Source organism: Stylophora pistillata, chromosome 2 (assembly GCF_964205215.1).
Source record: "Stylophora pistillata chromosome 2, jaStyPist1.2, whole genome shotgun sequence".
Taxonomy (NCBI): domain Eukaryota; kingdom Metazoa; phylum Cnidaria; class Anthozoa; order Scleractinia; family Pocilloporidae; genus Stylophora; species Stylophora pistillata.
The window spans coordinates 7,541,070-7,565,211 of NC_142520.1; the positions used below are offsets into that span (position 1 = coordinate 7,541,070).

A 24,142-nucleotide genomic window follows, 5' to 3' on the forward strand; every position below is an offset into this window, starting at 1 on the left:
GCAGACAAAAGTGCTTACACATTAACTCCAGCGAGTATCGCGATCAAGCCAATTGCTGAGTAGAAAACCACTTACGCAACTGTAACAATTAACGAAGAAGCCATTGCTTGTTAGTCTTTTCCACTTAGGGAACTGTTAATTTACAATGAGGATGTTCTAAGTATTTGTTTAAAAATTCGAGAAAAATATAAATATATTCCAATAGTGTCCGTTGGCATAGCCCACTTCAGGTTAAGCACGTCGTAACACTAACGATGTTTGATATTGTACACACTCAGTAAAACCTGTGTTGTTATGAAACTGACAGGATCCTTACAAGTACAAAATATCAGTTTCGTGCAAGTATTTGCTGATTGAGCAATGATGAGAAGCTTAGATTTTCCTACTTTTACGCCGCCGGTTTACGTTTCTTGTCATTCATGTATTTAGAGAAAAAGCCGACAGTTGGTCCAAAAACTGAAGATAAGTCTAGAAAAACAAAACAGGACCTTGTTGCAGTCATTTCCGGTGGCGCTGAGGTAACCAGAGGACTCCAGGAAAACATAACGTTGAATGCCTCACTGTCGTATGACCCGGAAGTTGCACATGGCAACCGATCAGGAATGAACTTTACCTGGCATTATAGTAAAATCACAGCAGACAACTCCAGCAAACACCTGGAGCGGAAAGCGAAGAAATCTTTCTTTGCGGCAGTAAACAAGTTAGCTCTGAATTATTATGGAAAAGAATCTGGCGAAACAATTTCCTTAAACACTGAAGCTTTGTCTCTTAATCAGACCTACATAGTTAAACTAGAAGTGACCAAGGACATTCGCATTTCCACCGTTTATCAAGTAATCCATTTGTTAGAAGGAGACCCCCCCAAAATATATCAAAGGTTAGGGGTTCACTTTGTCTTTTGCTGTTTTCAGGTTGTTTTTTCTGTTATTTTTTTTGCAGTCGTTAATACCTCTATTTGTACTTGACCTTGCTGTTCTCTGCTCCCTGTTTTCTTTTCAGCTTTGTTAGTATCCTCCGTTGCTTCTGCTGTCTTCGTTTTTTATAGCCTTGTTACTACTGTTAATGATATTGCTGTTGCGGACACTGCCATTATTGTCGTTGAAGTGACCTCATTAGCACGTGCACTTATTCATGTTATATCGAAGTTACTGTTGCTGCTGTAATTCATAACTAACATACTCTCGTCCGACGACAGGAGGTCAAACCCTTTCTACACTGAATGGTCGTCTGATCTTTTTTGCTTCGTTCTAGATGTTTCTTTAACTGCCAACCTAAAATGAATCCCTTGGTTAAACGTGGAGTCCAATCTTCGTGTCGGGGATTACAGTGCTCTAAAATATCCTCCTTTGAATGGATACTCTACCAGCAATTAGAGCGAAACGCCTCCATCGCCTGGGAAAGGAAACATGATTTAAGAAACATCACAAGTACACCACCGAATTCAAGCACTATTGTTATCAAAGGAGGCTCCCTTACTGGTGGAAATAATTACCGCTTGGCATTATTCATTACAACTGAGGACGATGTATGGGGAATGAGTGCTTACGACATTTCCACGGCATTACCCCCAACGGGAGGAGAATGCTCGATCACTCCGCCAAGCGGTATCTTACAAAAGACTTACTTCAATCTGAGCTGTAGCGATTGGGAAAGTGACAGCACCCCTCTGTCCTACAAGTTTCAATACAGGCTACAGAACGGTCTGTACGGTGTGTTATATTGTGGCCCTAGCAACACGATAACTGCCTCTTGGATACCGCCTGGGAACAAGGCGGATAACTTTACTGTCAAGTTCAACGTTACAGTGACTGACAACGTTGGAATTTCTTCTTCCCCAGTTCCTTTGACAGTCCAGGTAGGCAGATAGCCATTAACTTAATGTCAAGCAAGAGATTAAGTGAGAATACTTGAATTCATTTTAATCGCTTTTATTTTAGATTAAGAAGGTCAAATTCTCTTTGAAGAGAGTAAAGTTCTAAAGAAACTGTGGTACTGCGTCAGTGGGGGAGTGTAACAAGATGGTTTTTAAAAACTCTTTACGGTGACCAGTTTATATCATCAACTCAGTTCATTAAAAAGTGGATCATGCATTGGATAATGCAATTCAAGACCTTTTATTGACTTAGGCATTATGGTATGTGAGCCAATATACCATAATCTAATATCTGCACTTTGTAACAACCGGTTTCTTACAAAATACAATCGAGAAGATTTGTCTAAGGCCCGGTTCAAATGTCGAATTTCACATGTGCCGAACTTAACTCCTATTATAGTCGACTAAAATAGTTAAATCCGGCATTTAATTCAAACGTCAATTATAACATAATCAAAGTAAAGCGCGCGCTCTGATTGGTCAATTTAGCGTCCTTCATTTGCCCATGGGTGTACGCTGCTGACGTGAGCAAATGCAAAGACTATTTTTCCGCGCATGCTTGTTTTTTCTGGTCGCGTAAGATTTGTTAAATAAAAGGGAACTCTTTAGCTACAATGTATCAATGTTATGTTATAAAACAAATGGTAAACACCACAGCGTACACTATTGAGTTATGGATGCACTTGGGAGGTTTGCTAAGCATTCAAGAAGCTAGACTCTTACGCATCTTTTGTGCTTAGCAACCTCCCGCGTGCATCCATAACTCAATAGTGCACGCTGTGGTGTTTACCATTTCTTAAATTCAGCTCTGTTGAATTTAACTCTGTTCGCTGTCAATATATCCGGGCGCACCACATATTTGCTAGACCGTGACGAAGACTTCCCTGAGTGAGCGTTTGCTCAATTAATTAACTGATGCTTTTGTTTTGCTCTTTGTTTTTGCTTCGTCATCTTGGCTTTTCGTCATGATAATCTGACTTGATTCACGTCCCATCATTTCATTCAAACAAGAATCGCAATATGCCACAGATTTTCCTACTCTCCACCCAGGAGTGCCCTCTTCGTTTTCAAAAACCGAACACCTGAAAAGTAATTACCGCACCTCAAACAACTATATATTGTCTTTGCAAAGCAAGAACTTCGAATTCCTTCGTCTCCCACCATTTTTTTGTGCTGTTTTGGCTTTTTCCAGCATGGCATAAACAGAATTCCTGGCGGTTTGTGGGTAATAAATGAATCATAATATATAGATTTAGCCGAGCCTAAAAGCGGAGCTCCCACTAAAAAGTGAAAATTTTGCAACAAAATATCTTTAACATATATTAAAATTCAAGCCAAAAATCCATTTAGTATAGATTAACCCCCATTGGCACTTACGTGTAACACGTGCCTGTGAAAAGTCAAAATTTTGGAGAAACCAAGAAAGCAAACAGAATGCGCAGTAATTTTTTAAAAAGCATCTTTTCCAAAAAACAAGCTCCAGCGAAAGAAGACTAATTAGAGAACTTATTTCCGACGAGAAAAGCGATATGTGCATATTACGTTTTAACTAAAAAATCAAAATGAAAGATACAAATCGCTAAATATTTTCAGTTGTGTGCAAATGGGCATGTGGATCATATTTCAAAATGAATGAATGAATTCCTTATTTATATTGCGCCCTTTCTATACAATATTCAAAGGCGCAGTACCCCCCATCAATTTGATAGACACTTCACAAAGATAGACCAAAACACAGGGCACTAGGTGCCCTACTCTTTTCGAACAGTGTGTGGGTTTTTTTTTTATGACATACAAGGGCTGGTGAGATGGGACCTCTGTTTATCGTCCCTATCCGAGAAGACTAGAAAGTCTAGCCATTTGCAGGTATTATTACAAAGGCATCACTTTCTTCTCAGTTATTTAAAGACTATGAGTGTTGGTCCGGTCGGATTTGAACTCACGACCTCTCGCACAACAGTCCGGCGCTCTACGAATTGAGCTAACCAAGAGGCGGGTGAATTTTGAGGTTCGGCCGCGCGGACGCCATATTTTCAAATTTGATCATTTAGTACTTTCGTGATAGCATACATGACAGAGGGCACTTACTTACGTACCTACGTACGCTCGCTCAGTCACGTGACAACGAAAGGAAAAGATGTTGACCATATTCCATGGGTATGGGGCTCTGCCTAAATATCCTATAATTCACTCATTAAGTTCGGCACATGTGAGATGCGACGTTTGAATCAATAGTCGAACCTAAGTCGAGTCTTCGACTGTTTCAGTCGCAAATACAGAAAAAGTCGCATTTAATGTAAAACTGTCGAATTTAATTGATTCAAATGTCGTACCTCACATGTATTTAACTCTCTAAGTTCGGCACACGTATCAAGAAATGGTCTATTGTTCCGGCTCAAATTCACACATTAAGTAGTAAACAATAGTCCTTTTGTTCTTTGTAGCGCTGAGGGACTTTGGCCGAAGCGACGCGAAAAAGTTCGTGACTAATCGGAAAAAAAAATTTTTGGCATCACAATTCGGTTATTTTGGAAGAGTAGGTAGCGCATATTTGCACACGACAGATAGATTGTCATCGGAGTACCCCAAGGGAAAATTAAACGCTGATTTAGCCGCTTCGGGGAAGTGGGTAGCGTAAATTTGTCTCGTCTAGTCAACTCTCAATTGTCTACCCCAGTAAAAAATTGACCGCTAATGTGGCAGTGCACACATCGAGAATTCAAAATACGTTTGAACCGGGCCTAATATCTGAGGATGTTTTTTTTATAATTTAAAGAAAACAATTATTCCACTCGCGGTTGTTGGATATGAGATGATTATAGCCAACACGGTGCTACGTGCCTCGTTGTCTATCTATCATCTCATATCCAACACGCACTCGTGGAATGATGGTTAGTTATGCTGTCAAACTCTCTTTAGGCATGTAACCAAGTCGATACCTGCTTTCGACTTTCTTCAGAGCAAGCCATTTCAACAAGGCATGTAACCAAGTCGATACCTGCTTTTGAATTTTTCAGATCAAGCCACTTCAGCAAGTAAAGCCAGATGGTATCATAAACCTTCTCACAGCAGATGACAGTTTATTCAATAAATTCATCAATAATGGAAACCTGAGAAAAGCGGCGCTAATTGCGAACTCTGTCCTACAATCAGTTTTGCAAGAAACTTCAATGAGTTTGAAGGAGAGATACATGGTAGTTTTAAAAGACTAATGCAAACTTAAATAGTGAAACAAATCAAGTTCATCATGATTGAAAACAAAAATCGAAATATTAACTTTCCAATAACAAACAAATGTATTATATTAAGTGAATAAGCATATTTTTTTTAGCAAATCAGAGGATTACATTTCTAATATCTAATATTTTTGATGCTCAAGAACCATGGCTACGTTTGTTATGTCTTCTTTCCATTGTTTTTGCGTCTGAACATTTGGGCATACCAAAAGGGCTTCTTATGAATAAAATAGATAACTCTTTACAGCCTTAAATTGAATTCAAACGAGTATTTTCAACGTCTTCAAAATTGACTTTAAAAAAAATTCCATTAGCGTAAATCACCCACACACATTCCTTAGTTTCGGCTCGGACGTATATTCGAACTTGTCTTAGGACCAATCCAATGCATATAAAACTTTGATGGGTGTCAGTAGCATTATCATCGGGTGACCTGAGTCTAAATATACCTTCAGAAGGATTTCCTTGGGAATGAGCCTCAGGTGTGGGATATAGTTTATTTGCTTGATTCTTTCCTGCCTAAAATGATATTCAGTTGTACATGTTTGTCACTTTCAAGGTAATGGACTACATCGTTGAAAAAATTGCTTCGTTGGAAGCGAAAAATGTCTTGGACCTGCTTCAAAGCTCATCAGTTATCGGTTCTGCTCTTCAGGTTTTGGATAAAGTGAACCACGTGTCACTGGTAGGTTACATAATATTGCTTTTCATGGGACAAAAATAGGGGAGTGGTATGCACAATATACTAATGTTTGAATAACTTTGGTCGCTATGTCGACTTTTTATACTATGACATTTTTCAAAACCCAACAGCAACAACAACAAAGATTAAACAAAATGAAAGACAACACATAAAAAAGCATTTCATGCCTAGTTATTATAATTTTAAACTTACATTTGCTAGTTCATCGCAGAACATCTCTCCAAAGGTCAATGAGAACAAAACCTAAAATATAAACCAACTTCAGCCGCTCAATTTAATTTGCACTCCACAGAATATCTCCCTGTCTGCGGTCCGTTCAATGACGTACCTCCTAGGGTCTCTTGCCCAGGAAAAAGACATTGCAGACCTACAGCTGGCAATTGAGTCAGCGAAAAACTTGGCTTTATGTTTAAATAGCGTTTTGAAGGCAGCAGCAGTGATTGCTTCAGAGGATTCAGAATCAAGTTTTCAAGAACAGGTATTGTAATGTAGGTTTAGATGGTGTCGAAAAGTCTACTAATAAACTAAACTTTCTTTTTTACGTATCTGCGTATGCGACCAAATCCTTCTTTTCTCTCTTTTCACCCTATGGTCATTACTTTTTAATTCATTGGTAAATGGTCCGCAGCGGATTGCTATTTACTTCATTGTCACTCCCTCCTTCATTCAGACTCCGAACTATTTTGTTTCAAACTTTTGACGACTCATAATGGGCTTATATTCTACGTTTATTTATGTCATTTCTACAGGGTAAGATGTTGGTAAAGATTTCTATGAAGGTCCTCGAGAACGTTGCAGACTCAGTGTTGACCTTGACTGTCCCTGATGAAAAAGCGATATCAATCACAGCAGGTCAATTGTCTATGACACTTGGAAGATATAGCCTCCAAAGACTTTCAGGACTGGAAATAAAAGCAGGAAAAGGGCGGTTTAAGTTACCGTCTGATAGCCAATTGATGATCACCGGAGTGAATAAAACAAGTTTTGTAGATGCTCAGGTAGGCATTCATGCCGTAAACGCAGACTCGATGTATTTCTAGCCTAATCGGGCAAGTATTCTTTTCAAGCATTTCTCGATCAACTTTCGAAATTCTCTTCCTGTGTTGGTTTGAACATGTTTACTAATTGGTGGGTTGAACCAAATTATGTTCCTATGTCTCTTTTTCCTGTTAGTGGTAGATTCTCGTGGCTGCTGTGGTGGGGTGAGTCTAAGGGTGTATGGATGACCGCTTTTCTTTCACGCTTCTTGGTAGGGTGGTGCTGCTTCTTTGAAGGCTTCCTCGTCTGATGAGATTTCAGATAATCTTTTGTTAATAACCTCAGGGATGTTCTTTTTAATGCAGAGGGGGTGGTTAGATTTGCTGTGGACATAGAGCGGAGTGGTTGTAGGCTTCGATTTCTTTTCTATGCATAAACATGTTAATTAGCAATTAGTATAAAAGCGATGGTACCGCATTATTCTGCCATTAAAATCCCCTGATGAGTGGGCAGCCACGAAACAGGTCTGTAGGGATGTATATGTATTTTTTTTTCGCCTACCACACATTATATATACATATATAGCTCTTTGGCATACAAAGCTTTGCTTTCATGTCCAAATTGAGCACTCTAACTAGGATGAGTCATTGCTCTGCAATTGCGCATGCTCGCTAGTGTACTCTAGTTTGAGCACTCTGGCATGGCTTAGACGATACCACAAAGGTTGGATCGTTTGGGGTGACCATATTGGTTCTCCTCCATCCTAGCATGAGCACTGCACTGATGAGGCCCAGAAAGGTCAAAACAGTGTGCGCCCTACTTACCTGACGCGGGATTTCATCTTCGCAAGGGAAAGTGTTGGTCCGAAACCTCATCGTGGGCAAAGGATTTGTAAGTATTCTCTCATTTTTCAAATTTATTCGACTGTGCTAAGTACCTGCCGGGAGTGGAACGCCAGTCTTTTTTGTCTTGTTGTTTTCGGTCACCCATCTCGTTTTTGGTTTTTTTCGGTGGGTCCGAACTTTGTTGGGAACCCATCCAGGTTTCAGCTTTGCTGAACTTGGTGGGTTTTTTGCCTTTTTTGGCAATTGTTGTAGTCTTTTTTCTCTCCTTTCTTTCCTTTTTGTTTTTTTTCTCTCTTCCTATTCCTTTTCAAAATGTTAATATGTGCTAGAACTTGTGTTGTCCATGCTACGGCGGCAGTTACGGTCCACCCTAGACCAGCTGTTCTTAAAATGTTAGAAAAGGAAATTGACCTTAATAGACTATCTGCCGTTCAGTTCGTTCCGGGAGGCCTTATTCGCCTCACTTTCAAAGATCCTGACGATATGGCGAGTCTTGTTGAGTCCGGTTTTATAAATCTCGATGGTGTGGAATGTAGTGTCACCAATTCCGATCGTCCACACACGCTCGTCTATATCCATCACTACCCCGCTGAAGGGGATGACGAGATCCTGTGCAAGGACTTCAAGACCTTTGGCAAAGTTTTCTTCTGCAAACGTCAGGCTTTCATGGGGCGTCCACATCTTCTTACTGGATCGCGAATTCTGACCATGTCCATGGAGAAACCTATCCCCGCACAAATCACCATTGACGGTTACCCTGTGCGCATTTGGTATCGTGGTATCAAGCCATTCTGCTCTATCTGCAAAACCATGGGTCATAAAGCTGCTGACTGTCCCTTCAATGGAAAATGCAGGGAATGTGGGGAAGCTGGTCATCTCGCCCGTAACTGCCCTTCCCGCCGTACCGGAAATGTCTGGGGCTCTACGCCCTATGTTGTTCCCCCGGCCGCTGATTTCCCGCCCATTTCTTCTGGAGATGTGGCAAATCTGCCGGGTAACGTTCCTTGTCCACCCAACGAATCTGTTGATCTTCCGTCTGAAGAAATGGTTATCTCTACTCCTGGCGAAGCCAGTAATAATGAAATCAGTAATCTAAATAACGTTCCTAAACAATCTGAGGCCTCAGAAATAAATAGTGTTCCTAATAATAGTATCGCTGGTCAAAACACCAGTTTAGTTAATAATAGTGAGTCCGGTCAAAGTACCGGTCCTTTAGTTAATGATAGTGTTATGTCTGGTCAAAGTACCAGTCCTATAGTTATTGATAATGTTAGGTCTGGTCAAAGTACCAGTACTTTAGTTAATTCCAGTCAAAGTACCGGTGAATTATTTATTGATAATGTTAAGTCTGGTCAAAGTACCAGTTCTTTAGTTAAGTCTGGTCAAAGTACCAGTGAAATAGTTAAGTCTGGTCAAAGTACCAGTAAATTAGTTAAGTTTGGTCAAAGTACCAGTAAAATAGTTAAGTCTGGTCAAAGTACCACTAATACTAGTGTTGGCCAAAGTGTCACTAATGTCGATGATGATATCACCGAATTCTCCTCTCAGGACTCTACCCCTGTTCAGGGCTCAGAGTCTCCTGATATTTCTGAATTCTCCTCTCCTCTCACGAGGAGCATGTCATCGGACGGTTTTGAAGTTGTCTCCAGGAAACGCTCTAAGAAACGTGTCATGGTTCCTTCTCATACTCAGTTGGCGAGTACGGTCTCTAAGCGTACGAGGGCTGTCCCCAATCTTCCCAGTAGGAAGGGGAAACCCCAGCCCCAGCCCCAGCCCTGGCTTTCATGAGGGTCATCCATCTCTTCCTCATGGCTTTGTCTCTCCTTACTTTGAATGTCAATGGCATCAGGGACCGGTCGAAGCGTGATGGTCTCGTGCAATGGTTGCGCTCTCTCCCGGTGAAGGTGGATGTTATCTGCCTTCAGGAGACTCATTGTGTTTCCTTAACTGAATGTTCATCGTGGTTTTCCTCGTCTGGTTTCTTGTCTGTGCTAGCCCCGGGTTCTATTCACTCTTGTGGGTGTGTTGTTCTCTATCGTCCCTCTATCTCCCTTCTAAAGTCTTGGTCTGCTGATGGTCGTTTCTTACAATGTGAATTCTCGTTTCATGATAAAATTTTCCGAGTTGTCTGTGTCTATGCTCCTAATTGCAACCCTGCACGAGACCTGTTTTTCGATGGCCTTCATTCAAGGATCGACCCTTCCATCCCTACGGTCCTTGCTGGAGATTTCAATGCTGTATTTGATAGGGCTCGAGATAGGCGTGGCCCAGACCCCGCCTCCTTGTCTGGAGATAGTTCTCCCACACTAAACCATCTTTTTGAGGCGTCCTGCGTCATTGACATCTGGCGTTATCTCCACCCCACTACTCCTGGGTTCACCTGGACCAGGTGGAATGGCAGTTTAGCGTCGCGTATTGACCTTTTTGGGGTCCCATTTGCGTGGGTCCCATCAGTGTCGTCTTGTTCCGTGTATGTGTGTCCGTTCTCGGACCATCGCGGTTTGTGTTTATCTCTGTCTGTTCCCGATGCCGTTCCACCTGGCCCAGGCTACTGGAAGCTGAATACTTCCATCCTCGACGATCCGGACTATCGGCAACTAGTCCGTGATGAATGGTCTGCTTGGCGCCTTGCCATCCCCCGCTTTCCTTCTCTAGCTAAGTGGTGGGATCGTGGGAAAAGTAAAATCAAGGGGCTTACTATCCGCTTTTGTGCAAATAAAGCCCGCACAACATCTTCATCCAGAGATGCCCTGGTACGTCTTGTCCAGCATCTTCAGGCCAAAGTTGATTCTGGAATTACTTCCTGCATTGACCCTTGGCGGTCTGCTTGTTCTGAGCTTGCCCGGCTTGATTCCCATGCTGCGAGGGGGGCTCAGGTGCGTGCGAGAGTCCGATGGGTTGAGGAGGGTGAGTCTTCCTCGCAGTATTTTCTTCGTCTCGAGAAAAAACGTTCCGCTGACCGTCATATCTCTGCGCTGAGAGAGCCTGATGGCTCTATCGTCTCGTCTTCTGCCGATCTCTGTGCGTCTCTTGGTTCCTTCTATTCTAGTCTTTATACAGCCTCTCCTACTGACCCTCATGTTCAATCTTCTCTTCTTGAAAATTTGTCTTCTGTTCTCTCTCAAGATCAGGCCAACAGTTGTGAGGGCCCTCTTACATCACCAGAGGTCCTCGTCGCTCTCAAGGGCATGGCTCGTAACAAGGCACCTGGTTTAGACGGCCTGCCTATGGAATTCTATCTCCGTTTCTGGGACGTGGTTGGCTCTGATCTTGTTTCTGTTCTTAATGAATGCTCTTCCTCTGGTTTTCTCTCCCTCTCTCAGCGCAGAGGTATCATCACTCTGTCTTTCAAGAAGGGGGACCGCCTTGACCCCAAAAATTGGCGGCCCATATCTCTTCTAAACGTGGATTATAAACTTGCTTCTCGTGCCATAGCTGGGCGTCTCCTCCGGGTAATACACCTCGTTGTCAGCCGAGATCAAACATGCGGAGTCCCCGGCCGTTTTATCGGAGAAAATGTTGCTCTGCTTAGAGACGTTGTCAGCTATACTGAGTCTTCTGGCACCCCTGTCGCCATCCTGTCCCTCGATCAAGAGAAGGCTTTTGACCGTGTGGATTGGGGCTTCATGCGGTCCACTCTTGTCACCATGGGCTTTGGCCCTTCCTTTGTCGCGTGGGTCGACTTGTTCTATACTCATGTTCAAAGCGCGGTCAATGTGAATGGGTTCCTGACTCCTTTCTTTAGCCTTTCTCGTGGTGTCCGGCAGGGGTGCCCTCTTTCTCCCCTCCTATATGTTCTTGTGTCTGAGGTTCTTGCGTGTAGTATCCGTGCAGACCCCCGTATCAAGGGTCTGTCTCTCCCTGGGTGTCCCGTACTGTCTCCCATCTCGCAGTACGCGGACGATACATCTTTAATCCTTACCACTGATTCTGGCATTCTGGCTGCCCTTGAGACTTACAAGCTTTTTGAACTAGCTTCTGGATCTAAGATCAACCTTTCTAAGTCCAAGGGTCTCTGGTTGGGTGGTTGGCGGGGTCGTACGGACCCCCCGGTTCCTTTTGACTGGTCTCCTGCTAAGCTCAAGGTGCTGGGGGTGTTTGTCGGCCCCGGTAACCTTGATGAAGACAACTGGCGTCCTCGCATTAATGCGGTGGACCGTGTTCTCAAGTCTTGGCGTTCTCGTGTTCTCTCTTTTCATGGCAAGGCCCTAGTCATTAACGCTCTCGCCCTCTCCCGGGTTTGGTATGTGGCCTCTCTTATCCACATGCCGGCCTGGGTGGAGGCGAAGCTTTCCCGTCTTGTTTTCTCGTTTTTCTGGTCTGGCAAGGTTGAGCTCGTCTCCCGTTCGGCCGTGGTTCAATCTCCCCTTTTTGGTGGTTTTTCTGTGGTTAATATTCAGTCTAAGGTGAGGGCCCTCCTTGGTCAATGGGTGAGGAGATTCGTCTCCTCCCCATCCAGTTGGGTCGCTCTCATGTCCTTTTGGTTTAACTCTTTGTTTGGTGTCTCTCCTCTTGTTGTGTTTTCTCGTCCTTTTAGTTTCGACTTCAGGGTCTTGCCGCCCTTCTATCAAGCTCTGGTTTTGGCCTGGCGTAAGCTCGACGGGGCGTTCGCCACGTCAAAAAACTCTTTAGTCTACGGCTCTTCATGCCCTCTTGTTTGTTCTCCCGTTCTTACTATGTCTACCAAGTCTTGCTACCTATATCTTCTCTCTGAGAACATGGTCCAGCCTTATTGTGTCCTTAAGTTTCTATTCATCTATCCCAACCTTGACTGGCCTGCCACGTGGCGTGCCCTATCCTTCTTTTATCTTGACCGTCGTGTCATCGACCTAAATTGGAAGATTGCGCACGGCGTCCTGTACACCGCCCGGCGTCTCTCCTCTTTTGGTTTATCTGTTCCTCTCTCGTGTTTTTGTGGACCCACGGTCGAGTCACTCAAGCATTTGTTCTTCTACTGTCCACTTGCTCAGAGTGTTCTCGCCTGGGTCCAGTCCTTGCTGTTTTCCTTCTCTCCTATGTGTCCTGCCATCTCTTTACGTCACGTCCTTTTTGGTTTCAACTCTAGTGAACTGGTTTCTGTCCCGCGTGTCTTTGTCTATCTGCTCAATGTTTCTAAGTTTTGTATTTGGCGGAGTAGGAACGATTTCCGTTTCCGTAACGTTCGTCCTGGCGCTGTGGCGGTGATTGCTTCTATCAAGGCCCGCCTGAAGTTTTATTTACCAATTTCCTTCAGGCGGTGCAAGTCTGACAGGCGTCGTCGCGTCTTCCATCGTCAGTGGGGCGCCCGTGGCATCATAGCTTCAGTGGTAAACGACTCCCTTGTCTTTTCCATTTAGTCCCGCTCCCCGTAGTTATTTAGTTTCCTTTTTTGCTCGAGTGAGTGTGTCTCGGTGCTGCTCGTGCTGGGTCTCCTTTATTGGTGTACTGCACAGTAGCCTCGTTCTTCTTTTGTTTGAGTGACGTGTGATCTTTTGCTTGAGTGAGCGTGTCTTTGTGCTGCTTGTGCTGGGTCTCCTTCTTTGGTGTACTGCACAGTAGCCTAATTGTTAGTATCTGTTTCGTAACCCATGTGCTGGGTCTCCTTCGTTGGTGCACTGCACTGGGCTAGTATCGTTCGTTCTGTCTACTTTGTAAGTGTGTCTGTCCGCTGCTTGTGCTGGGTATCCTTTGTTGGTGCACTGCACAGTAGCCTTTCGTGAGTATTTGTTTTGTTGTCCATGTGCTGGTCTCCTTTGTTGGTGTACTGCACTGGTCTGTTTGTCCTTGTTCGTTTTAGTTCTGTGTACCCAATTTTTGTTTCTGTGAGGTGGGGTTCGATTCCCCAGCGAGTTTGGCGTCTGGTGACCCTCGTTTCTGGTGGACCCTAACCCTAAGGCATTGCACGCAAGCCATGGGTGGGATTAGTCCTGTTGGTCGGCGGGCATTGCACACGCCCTTCATCGGGGGCCCGGCCGTCCACCTTAAACATAAAAAAAACTGCACTGATGAGGCCCAGAAGGCCGAAACAGTACTGTCTGCAGTTAGTTACATATATATATATATATATATATATATATATATGCGCATACAGAATATATATATATATATATATATATATATAATGGTGGACCCTAACCCTAAGGCATATATATATATATGTATGTATATATATATATATATATATATATATATATATATATATATATATATATATATATATACGACGCCTACGTTTTTATCCCTACAAGCCTGTTTCGGTATCACCAAGGCAATGCCAGAGTGCTTAAACTAGTAAACAGTGAGCATCGCGCAATTGCATGACATGACCCATCCTAGTGGAGTGCTCAATTCAGACATGAAAGGAAAGCTTTATTATGCCAAAGAGCTATATCTAACTGCAGACAGTACTGTTTCGGCCTTCTGAACCTCATCAGTGCATTAGCTTACCTTTAATAGTACGACCAAATACCTTGTAAAAACAAACAAACAAACAAACGAAAATCTAAATGTTGTTATTCTTTTTTTTAGATGCTCTCATTCTCTTACAACCCTTACACTTGGGACGACACAAAGGAGCGAGTTGACTCTGATGTTGTAACCCTGAAGTTGAAAAACAACGACAGCGAGCTTATTAAAGTATCAAATCTCGCAGAAGACATCGTCATCGTTACGCCTCCGAAACTTCAAAAAGACTCTCTAAAGAAGTCATGGTATTTCACGAAGAATAATGATATACGCTTCCACGAGATAAACGTCAAATATGAAAACACCTTGCTGATCCTGGAAATGAAAGCTCAAGACCCAACCCTATATCTGTTTGTCTATATGCGTTATGGTCAGCGGCCAACATCTCAAGACCACGACCTCAATGCCACAATCTCTCAAGACAAAAAGTGTGTTTGGATGCTAAGTGCGCATGGCGAAAGTCAAGGACAAACAGTCTGCTCCTTGAATCCACATGCACCGATACAAGTACTGGCACAGCATTCGGGAAAATACTTTCTTGGTGTAAAAAATGTCAACGCCACAGAGAACTTACCTCACAAAAGACAGAAAAGATCTTGTGTTAGAGAAAGGCGAGGGAAGCGTTCCTGCGTCGAAGTCAAAGATCCACCACCCACCCCACCCAAGGGTGAAAATAAACCTGTGATACCAGTTTATAATTCCACAACAGATCAGAACTATACTCTAAAGATGACCTTAGGCAGTTGTGTTTACTGGTCAGAAAAATTTGAAAAGTGGATATCATCTGGCTGTCGGGTAGGTGTAAAGTTAAGAGCGGCCGTCCGCAAATATCGCGCGGAGGTGTGCAATATGAAAAAATCGAAAGTCTCCAAGCTTTGCCAGAATACAGGTATGGACGAACTGTTTCTAGAAAAAAATACTTTGAGTTCAATTGCATTTTTATTTTTCGCAAACTGGGGCAAAATCCTGATTTTGTGTCTCTCACGTCAGCTTCACGAGGTTTAGACGACCATTATTTGAACGTCGCTTGAAAATAAACAAAACAGTACATGTGACCAAATATTTTCCTAATGAAAAGAACACGTATTATTTACAAACAGTCTGAAGTGTTCTCTGTTTGATTCCGTCGCAGTCTAAAGTTTTGGGGAGTTTTTGGCTTTTTCCAATATTTCCCTCATTTTGGCGGACAAAAATATGCCAAACTTAAGAGGGTAAAATCGCACCTTGGTACATGGCATGGGGTTATATCAAGTTAGTCCAGCAAAAGAACAGGGTGTAGTCTTCAAATAACTCCAATGAAGTTTTTGGGCTACTCAAACTACGAAATTTTAGGACCCCAAACAAAAGTGACTCAAAGATCAAAACGCACCATTCCTTGTCACGCAACTGGAGGTGAAAAATCAACAATACGCACGTAGAAAAACAACAGGCCGCTTTGGGAGCAAACATCGTTACCAGTCTGAATAAAAAGCTAATTATGATCGAAACAAAACAAGTCAAAATGCAACATCGTCCAGTTCGAAGCGGCCAAGGACAGATACAAACTGTAAAATAGATATGTTTGCCATATTTACACGTTGATTTGAGTATTGTTTATAAATTTGTACATACCATGCATCAGCGCCAAATATTGATTGTGTGTATTCGCCGCGTGAAATGCCCTCCGCTGTCTCGAAATGTTCACTAAGGATTGCGTGAGAGGAGGGCTCGAGTCCTGGGCTACAAGTGGAAGAGCATGCGTCTTTACCCCAAATACTAGCACTCTACCTCAATATTCAGTTTTTTTTTTTTTTTTCGTCTAGCAACGTTGAATTATGCTTGAATACTTTTTGGGGGGAATTTTTCCCTTTATTCACCCCCCTCCTCTTTTTCATTCATTAATCTATTGACATTTTATAGGCTTCATAAAATAAGCTCTCAAAGCTTATCTCATCAGTGGTCTGTAACATCTTCATTAGCGCAGAAACATGGATTGTGTATTCGCTTCAAAAGCCGCAACCGTTAACTGCCCTCCTCTGATCTAAATGTTCTGTATGGATTGCGTGACATGCGGCAAGGGCACCGCCTCCTCTTTTCCATTCACTAATCTGATGACATTATTTTTCAGACTTATCAGATAAGCTTTCAAAGCTTATCTAATCAGTGGCAATTTTCTACATCTTTATTGGTGTAGGAACACATTGTTTACTTGTCATGTTATCGTGTTTTTGCTTGTAACGTTGTTCTACTTTTGCAGCTGTAAGCTTCCCACATTGTTAGATAGGAGAAGGTTTAGGCAGATAGGTATTGTCCTGTGTACAAGTGTCTGGGAATCATGAGCAAACATCTAGCGCTTAGCATGCAATAACTGAGACAATCACTTTGACACTTTCTTTATACACAAATAAAATGAACGTCTTTACGAGTGACACACAATCAGACTACTGCTGCGTCGATAATATGTACCACGGTGCGCTTTTGCATAGTTCTGTATATGTAATGGCAATCTGTGGCTACTCTGAAATTGTTGGAGGGCCTTGTGGATGCAGTAGTTCTAACCCGACAAATACTTTATGTGAGGCGATAGAAACCTGCAAAGGAAACATCGAGAGTCACCTGAAGTTCTATGACTGCTTTGATTCAACTTTGAAAACGGAGGCAGATCTCCTTCTCGCTAGGGCAGGTAACATCTCAATATTTCTCACGATTTCTTATTGATTCTGTAGACGTTATGTAGCGTAGAAACAATAAGATAACTCGATAAGGTACCTAATGATGGTTACTGAAGGCCTAGTACATGTAGTTTTGCTTCAGTTTTTTTTCCCGAATTATTTTTCCTGCATTAATTAATAAAAGTATGAGAAAATCAAGTTGTTGACCATAGTGACGACAGCGGATAAAGACTTGCTTTTAGTTATTACAAGCATTTTCATATGCGAGTCCCCCCAAGAGCGTTCAAGCATAATTCAGCGTTCCCAAAGAAATAATACTGAATCATGGGAAGAGTGCCAGTGTTTGTGGTAAAGACACGTGCTCTTGTAATTGTGGTCCAGGACTTGTGGGTCTGCATGTCACGCAATCCTTTCTGAACATTTTTAGAGAGCGGAGGGTGGTCACAGCAGCGAATACGCAATCAATATCTGGCGCTGATGCATAGTAGGTACAAATTTATAAACAATACTCAAATCAAAGTGTAATTTTGGCAAACACATTTATTTTACAGTTTGTATTCGTCCTCGGCCGCTTCGAACTGGACGATGGTGCATTTTGGCTTGTTTTGTTTCGAAAATAACTGCTAAAATGTTAGATCTCAAATAACCTGAGCAGCAGAAACGACAAATGTTGATCAAAGTTAGCTTTTTACTCAGATTGGTAGTGATATTTCGCTCCCAAAGCGGCCTGTTGTCTTTTCCACGTGCGTATTTTTTATATTTCTCCTCTAATTGCGTGACAAAGAATGGCGCGTTTTGACATCTTAGTCACTTTTGTTTGGGGTCCTAAAATTTCGTAGTTTATGTATCCGAAAATTTTTACTGGAGTTGTTTAAAGAAGAAAGCTTGTTCTTTCGCTGGACTAGCTTGATATAACCCCATCCCACTTACCAAGGTGCGATTTTACCCTCCACAAAACCGACCGACTTTTCCGCCGTTCGCGAAAAATTATAATGCAATTGAACTCAAAGTATTTTTCTAGAAATAGTGCATCCAGACCTATATTCTGGCAAATCTAGGGGACTTTCGATTTTTTTATATTGCACACCTCCTGGCTATATTTACAGACGGCCGCTCTTAAATATTTTAGGACAAATATTTTGTTGCTATAATTTGGCATTGCTTTCAACACATTTTAGATACTTCGTTCCATCCTGAGTAATGTTCGCAAAATTACTGCGGTATGGTAGTAATCTTTACTCACTAGGCTTCTCATTGCATTCAAGCCAACTTTGATTCGATAACATATTCCGTTGGTTCCGGTTATCGTAAAAAGACGAATAAATTTGATAACCAGCAAAAGCGAAAGCAACATGGAAAGCTTCCTAAAAAGGAAAGATAGAGATTGATTAGAAGTGGCAGCCACAATGATAATTTTTATTATTTACATCTTCCGTATATTGTAATTCCAGGTTTTAGCAGCATCAGATGGATTTATAAGTTGTAGCTGCAATCATTTGACATCATTTGGAGGAAGTCTTTTAGTTGAACCGAATCCTATTGACTTTGACAAGGTTCTAGTCGAGTTCCAGCAGTTACCAGAGAATGGAAATATTGCAGTAATTGTGGCTGTAGCGGTGATTTTATTGTGTTATATGTCTGCACTAGTTATCGTAAGGAAATTCGACATGGAAGACGCAAAAAATGTAAGTATAAAACCAGACTTTGCTTGTGACCATTGTTTTAGCGGCGTTTTCTCTCCAGTACACTGTATAACTGTTTACTCTCAAGATCTGATTGTTAATTCCCACCCCGAGCTGCTACACATTTTCTTGTAAATAAGTCCTAAAAATTTTCTAATAGATCAAGCTACCAACTTCTTTCATTATTTGCTTTAAAGGTTTCTTGAGATGAATTCTTTTATTGGGAATTAATAGTCGATTAGATTAAACCGTCTTCAGGGTTCATTATGTATTTTTGGAATGGAACAAAAACCCTAATGAAGAATATGAATTAGCTAGCCATGTAAATAACTCATGCTTTATCATGTTTTTTTTTTTTTTTCTAGAGAGAACTACAGATCCACCTTCCATCCTCTCCAAATAGTACATATGAATACGAAATAGTGATTACTACCGGGGCCTGGAAAAACTCGGGCACGACTGCTCATGTTGCTTTGGAGATTTACGGTTCTGAAGGAAAGAGTGGCATTCTTCATCTCAGCCAAGAAGAGCCTGGTGCAGTTAATATGTTATTCTCTCGCGGTAATTCCGATGTTTTTCTACTTTATGTTAACAAATCACTTGGTTCGATTCAAGAACTACAGATTGGTCATGATAATTTTGGAGATAATCCTTCGTGGTTTCTAGAGGAAATTCTGATTCGGGACGCACAATCTCACCAGTCCTGGACATTTATGGCGAGTCAGTGGTTTGCTCTTGAGCGGGGAGACGGGCGCATCGAGCGAACAGTTTACAAGAACTCAAATCAATTGGATTTTGGCAGTGAAGTTGCAAGACGTTGGAGTAGAGGCCTCTCGGAGTGGCATATTTGGATTTCAGTTGCAGCGAAGCTACGAAGAAGCCGCTTTACAAGAGTACAACGGCTTTCTTGCTGTCTGTCAGTGCTTTTGACAGCCATGTTTGCTAACGCGATGTTCTATAATTTAGAAGGAAATTATGAACAGCCTATTCAAGTTGGACCGCTTAAAATGTCGTGGAGACAAGTTGTGACTGGCATTGAAAGCATACTTGTTGCTGCACCCATAAACATTGTCATAGCGTTACTTTTTCGGAAAGGAGCTGAAAAGTCTGCAACCAACAACGGTTACTGTGATAAAGGTACCCTGATCACTGATATCGCTTGGCTTTTGCTGTTCTGTTCTTGTACTGTTTCGGCTGCGTTTTCAATCTTCTACAGCCTAACTTGGGAAAAGAGTGTCAGCGAGCAGTGGCTGTCTTCGATGCTTATCTCATTTGCCCAGGACGTAACAATCAAGGAACCACTAAAGGTGTTCTTCACAGCTTTAACTATCGCGGCCATTTTAAGGATAAAAGGAAAGAGATCAAAAGTACATGCCTCTGAAAGCCCTCAGCAAGTGAAGACTGGCTACTCTAAACAAAAGTTTTGGCCACTGCAATTGTCTGAAGTGGAAAAGATGAGGAGAAGACAAGCTAAGAAAAAGAACCTGACACGTTACTTCACAGAGGTGGTTATATACTTGGTCTTCGTTTTCTTGCTAATGGTAGTGTGCTATGGAAACAAAAATGACCATCGGTACATGATGACGAAATCAATTCGAGATGGACTACCAAACTTGCACAAGGTGAGTAAAGGTTTTTTTTATTTTTTTTTTTTAATTTTGATTAATCCATTACTGAGATTTCCGTGTTTGATTTATCTTACAACTTTTATTCCTATGTGGGGGTCAAAATTGAGTATACAAGGGGTAACATTGACTTTGCCAGCCTCCTCAAGAACTGGAAAAAATGTTTACAAACAATTCAGGGATTAGCTAAGGCATTTTTCGCTCTGGTGATTGACGTTTTGAGCAAGAATATCATGTGACAGACAGGGAACAAGAGACTTTGCAGTGTGCAGCCTCAAACTCAAGCGGAGTAGTATAATCCCATAAAAAGATTGACATTCTATCACCCTTGAACTCCCAAGAACATTTTGTTAATTCTCCCCTCTGGCTGCTACACATTTCTCGTTAATTACTTACAAGACTTTGGTATTAGATCAAAGCATCAACTTCTTCATGATAAGTTTGAGCATTCTCATTACCTGTTTACTGAACAATGTATGGATATCATGGGAAAGTTTTCTATGTTAATCACTTATGGGAGTTGCAGGGTTTAAAGAGGAGATTTAGAAAGCGGCTGCTAACTCACACAAACAGCATTGAAATAAATAAATAAAAATTAATTTCTGAGGGAGTGGGGTGCCGTTGGAAATAGAAATAATTTTGCCAATTAGAAGCAATACTCTAAAAACGGGCCCAAAAAAAACTTACTCGTTTGTGTGGATTGAACTTCTAATAATCTATCCCTACTGCTAAACCTATAAATCAAACGGGATATATTTAATCCGACGATCTTGTGTTGATTCAGGTGAAAAACAACATTATGTACTGGAACTGGTTACAGCAAGTTTTCATCCCAGGAGTGTTTTCTGGCAGATGGTACAACGGTCAAGAGGAGAAACAAACAATGTACATTGGTAATAAACACTCTATTCTTGTCGGCATGGCTCGAATAAGGCAATTCAGAGTGAAATCGAGTAAGTTTTTGTTTGTTTATTTATTTATTTACTTTTTGCATCTCATTGACAAGGCTGTTTACACACACACACTTTTTCCACTTTATAGTCACACAAATATAACCGACTCTGATAGTGAAATAATAGTGTCGAATCCTTCGGCCTTTCACCATTCTTACGGTTAGTGATCAGCAGATAAGTTGCGTTTTTTATTCAAGGTAAAATTTGGGTTCAACGAATGGCATTCCTTTCCCCTGTAGGTAAATTCTAAGAGTTCTACAAACATCTTTAATTTTTCATAACAGAAATGTCCATGTCTATTTAAAAGTGTGAAATGATACAAACCGCTGAGTGCAATGAGTACCGAAACAAACTTCCTGATAATAGTCCTTTCTTTTCCAAAATGTAGCACAATGTAAAGTCCTAAACTATTTGGAAACATTTTTCGAAGAATGTTTCGAGGAATACTCGATAAAGAACGAAGACAAGACCGCGTACAATAAACCAGGCTGGAGGCCTGTTGACAATGCTACGAGGAATGACGAATTACTACGACTTTGCCCGAGGCCATGGCGATATCAACACGTTGACGAAACTGAGACTAAACCTAAGTGGGGACAGTTCTCGTATTATCATGGAGGAGGATTTGTAGCAGACCTCGGATATCAGAATCATACAGGATTCAGCATAGTAACAGATTTACAAAAAAACAGTTGGCTTGACAGAAAAACCAGAGCAGTCATCGCAGAGTTTTCTACGTTTAGTCCATCCGCAAGTACTTTAGGTGTTGCCACATACTTCTACGAGGTTCAAGCATCTGGGCTGAAAACACCTTCGATGCAAATTTATATTCTATCAATTGATCCTACTGACACTTCTTCGTATCAGTTATATTTGATTTGCACGTTTCTGTTCATTGCATCTGTTTTTGCGTATTTTGGGAGAGAAAGCTTCAAGCTTTACAATCATCGTTCTCGATATTTCAAGTCCATGTGGAACTGGATCGAAATATATCAAATTGTTTTCTCTCTGTTTGCCGTGGTGATGTCCATAATAAGAGAGAGTATAGTCATTTCAACCATTGGCAAAGTGCATAACAACATTTACGCAAATCCAAGTTTCCAAGAAGCTATCACTTGCCAAGAAGTGGAAAATGCCGTCCTTGGTATCCTTATTTTCCTCGTCACTACCAAGCTCTTGCGAATCATTCGCTTTAACAGCCATGTTGCTCTATTCTCCAAAACATTGAAGATATCTGCACGATCTTTGTCCTCGTTTATCTTTGTTTTAGTTATTTTCTTTGTGGCATTTTTGCACTTCGGTGTCTTGATGTTTGGCTCTGTATCTGAGCGCTACTCTTCGGTACTAAAAGGAGCTTATTTCCAACTTGAGCTGGCTCTTGGTCGAGTGAAAGCTAGATCAATCATTGAACTTGCAGAAGCTAATACCATATACGCCAAAATATTTGCGTTCTTACTTCTTTTCACTCTAACTATCCTCTGCATGAACTTTTTCATCGGTATAATCAACCAGGCTCTCTTGGATGCTAAGAATAATGTGAACGAAAATGAGCTGTATGAACTTATCCATGAGGAGCGTAGGTCGACATCAAAAGAGAGAAGAGAATTTTTCGATGCAATTAGTAACACACTGAAACAGTCGAGAGCCTCCGTAAAATCAGAAGAAGTGAAAGACAAAGAATCAGGAAATGTTGGCTTTGACTCCAAGAACAGTTCGAATCTGAACTTTGATTTGATAAGTCAGGCTATCGTAGCTTTTAGAGAGACAAGATCGAGAGGAACAAAAAATAAACAGCAATGCAGCACGGGGAGACAACCATTTTTTGACAAGATAAGCAAGATGTTAAAATCTCTGAGAGATGAAAGCAATGACGAATGCGGCAAACATTCAGTAAAAAAGAAAGTACGATTCCAAGAGGATGTCGTAGAGTCCTCTTTCCGTAAATTACGTAGAAGAAAGCACGACCTGTTAAAACGGCTGGAGAGAATTTTGTCAGGGTTCTCAGAAGAAGACGAAGATTTTCATTATTTATTAAAAACAGCAGAGGCTCGTAACTTCAAGGCTGAGAGAATGATAAGAAAATGTGAAGGGAAGTAAAGAACTGCATCAAACATTAAGATGAAAGACAGATACTTGGGCATAAGACATCTTGCAAACGCGCAAGTAATTCCTGCTCAGCGTGTCGCGGGATCGGGGCGAGGAAAAAGGAAAAAACCAATACTGAACATTTTTTTACAGTTTTCTGAGCTGATCTCAGAGGAAGAACTTGTACACGACTTTTCATTTGAGCCAAATGATTGTGTATTAATATGGCTTGTCTTCAAGATATGAACTCCGTCATCGTTTAAAACAGTACAACATTACGGTAGTTATGCATTGTTATGTTATGTTATGTTCCACCTGTTATATTCTGCTGCGAAAAGAAGAAACAGTTGACAAATTTGGGCGAACTCTCATTGATTTTAGATATTATAAAGATGATATTTGAATCTTAGAGCTTCGTGATACTTGCTGTAAATATTGTTGATAACTTTTAAACTCAGTAACTGGTGATTTCATATTATCTTATTCAACATTTTTCTCAGTATCATTTATTGTAGTGTAATGGTGGGAGTTCAATAGGCGTGTTCATTGAGTCGAAGTTATTTATTTATTTATTTATTTATCTTTTTTGTTCGGAGAAACTAGCACCATGCTATCCTGAAATTCGAACGGAAATAAAGTTTTGTATGCAATAGTGGCATCATGTTGCTGGTCTGTAACGTGTTGAACAACTTCCCCCATATGCTTGTCCAAGATTCCATGAGATAGACACTGGGAGGATGTTTAGAATAGAGAAGGACGTGTGGTTCGCCGCATTTTAAGATGTTATTTTAATTGGGAGACGATGCAAAATGATTTGAAGACGTTTAGCCACAAGGACGCAATCATGCAGTTTTGAAAATGAACTGGCGTTTTCAATTCATAATCGTTTTGTCGTAACAGTCTGCTCAAAAGCTTTTAACTGAAATTTTCTAGTCTCACTTTATAATTTGATGGTGACGACTGAGTCCCCGTCGATTCACCCTGAAAACCGAGGAAGCCCCTCTAATATGCCCCTCTCCTCCCAGGCTTTAAATAATGATTGATCCCAGTCAGGACCATTTCACGCG

General features: G+C 41.4%; 2 protein-coding genes across 3 annotated transcripts in view; one reads left to right on the plus strand and one right to left on the minus strand.

The window, feature by feature from the left end:
- The window catches only part of LOC148736918 (uncharacterized), a 700,731-nt gene that overhangs the window by 88,533 nt on the left and 588,056 nt on the right, over positions 1-24,142 (minus strand). The window lies entirely within an intron of this gene.
- Positions 420-23,733, plus strand: LOC148736923 (polycystin-1-like protein 2). The gene is made up of 11 exons (XM_088749208.1): positions 420-877; positions 1,252-1,855; positions 4,891-5,067; positions 5,669-5,794; positions 6,105-6,290; positions 6,562-6,810; positions 14,143-14,874; positions 18,182-18,415; positions 18,778-20,034; positions 20,822-20,990; positions 21,379-23,733. Exons 1-11 carry the CDS (start codon positions 420-422, stop codon positions 23,085-23,087), a joined length of 5,901 nt encoding a protein of 1,966 aa, XP_088605334.1. The 3' UTR covers positions 23,088-23,733.

Excerpts from the sequence above, each read along its gene's own strand:
- LOC148736923 (XM_088749208.1), top strand. The coding sequence starts at position 420 with ATGTATTTAGAGAAAAAGCCGACAGTTGGTCCAAAAACTGAAGATAAG. Across the intron at positions 6,291-6,561 it reads AATCAAGTTTTCAAGAACAG|GGTAAGATGTTGGTAAAGAT; the intron begins GTATTGTAATGT and ends TCATTTCTACAG. Across the intron at positions 20,035-20,821 it reads GACTACCAAACTTGCACAAG|GTGAAAAACAACATTATGTA; the intron begins GTGAGTAAAGGT and ends GTGTTGATTCAG.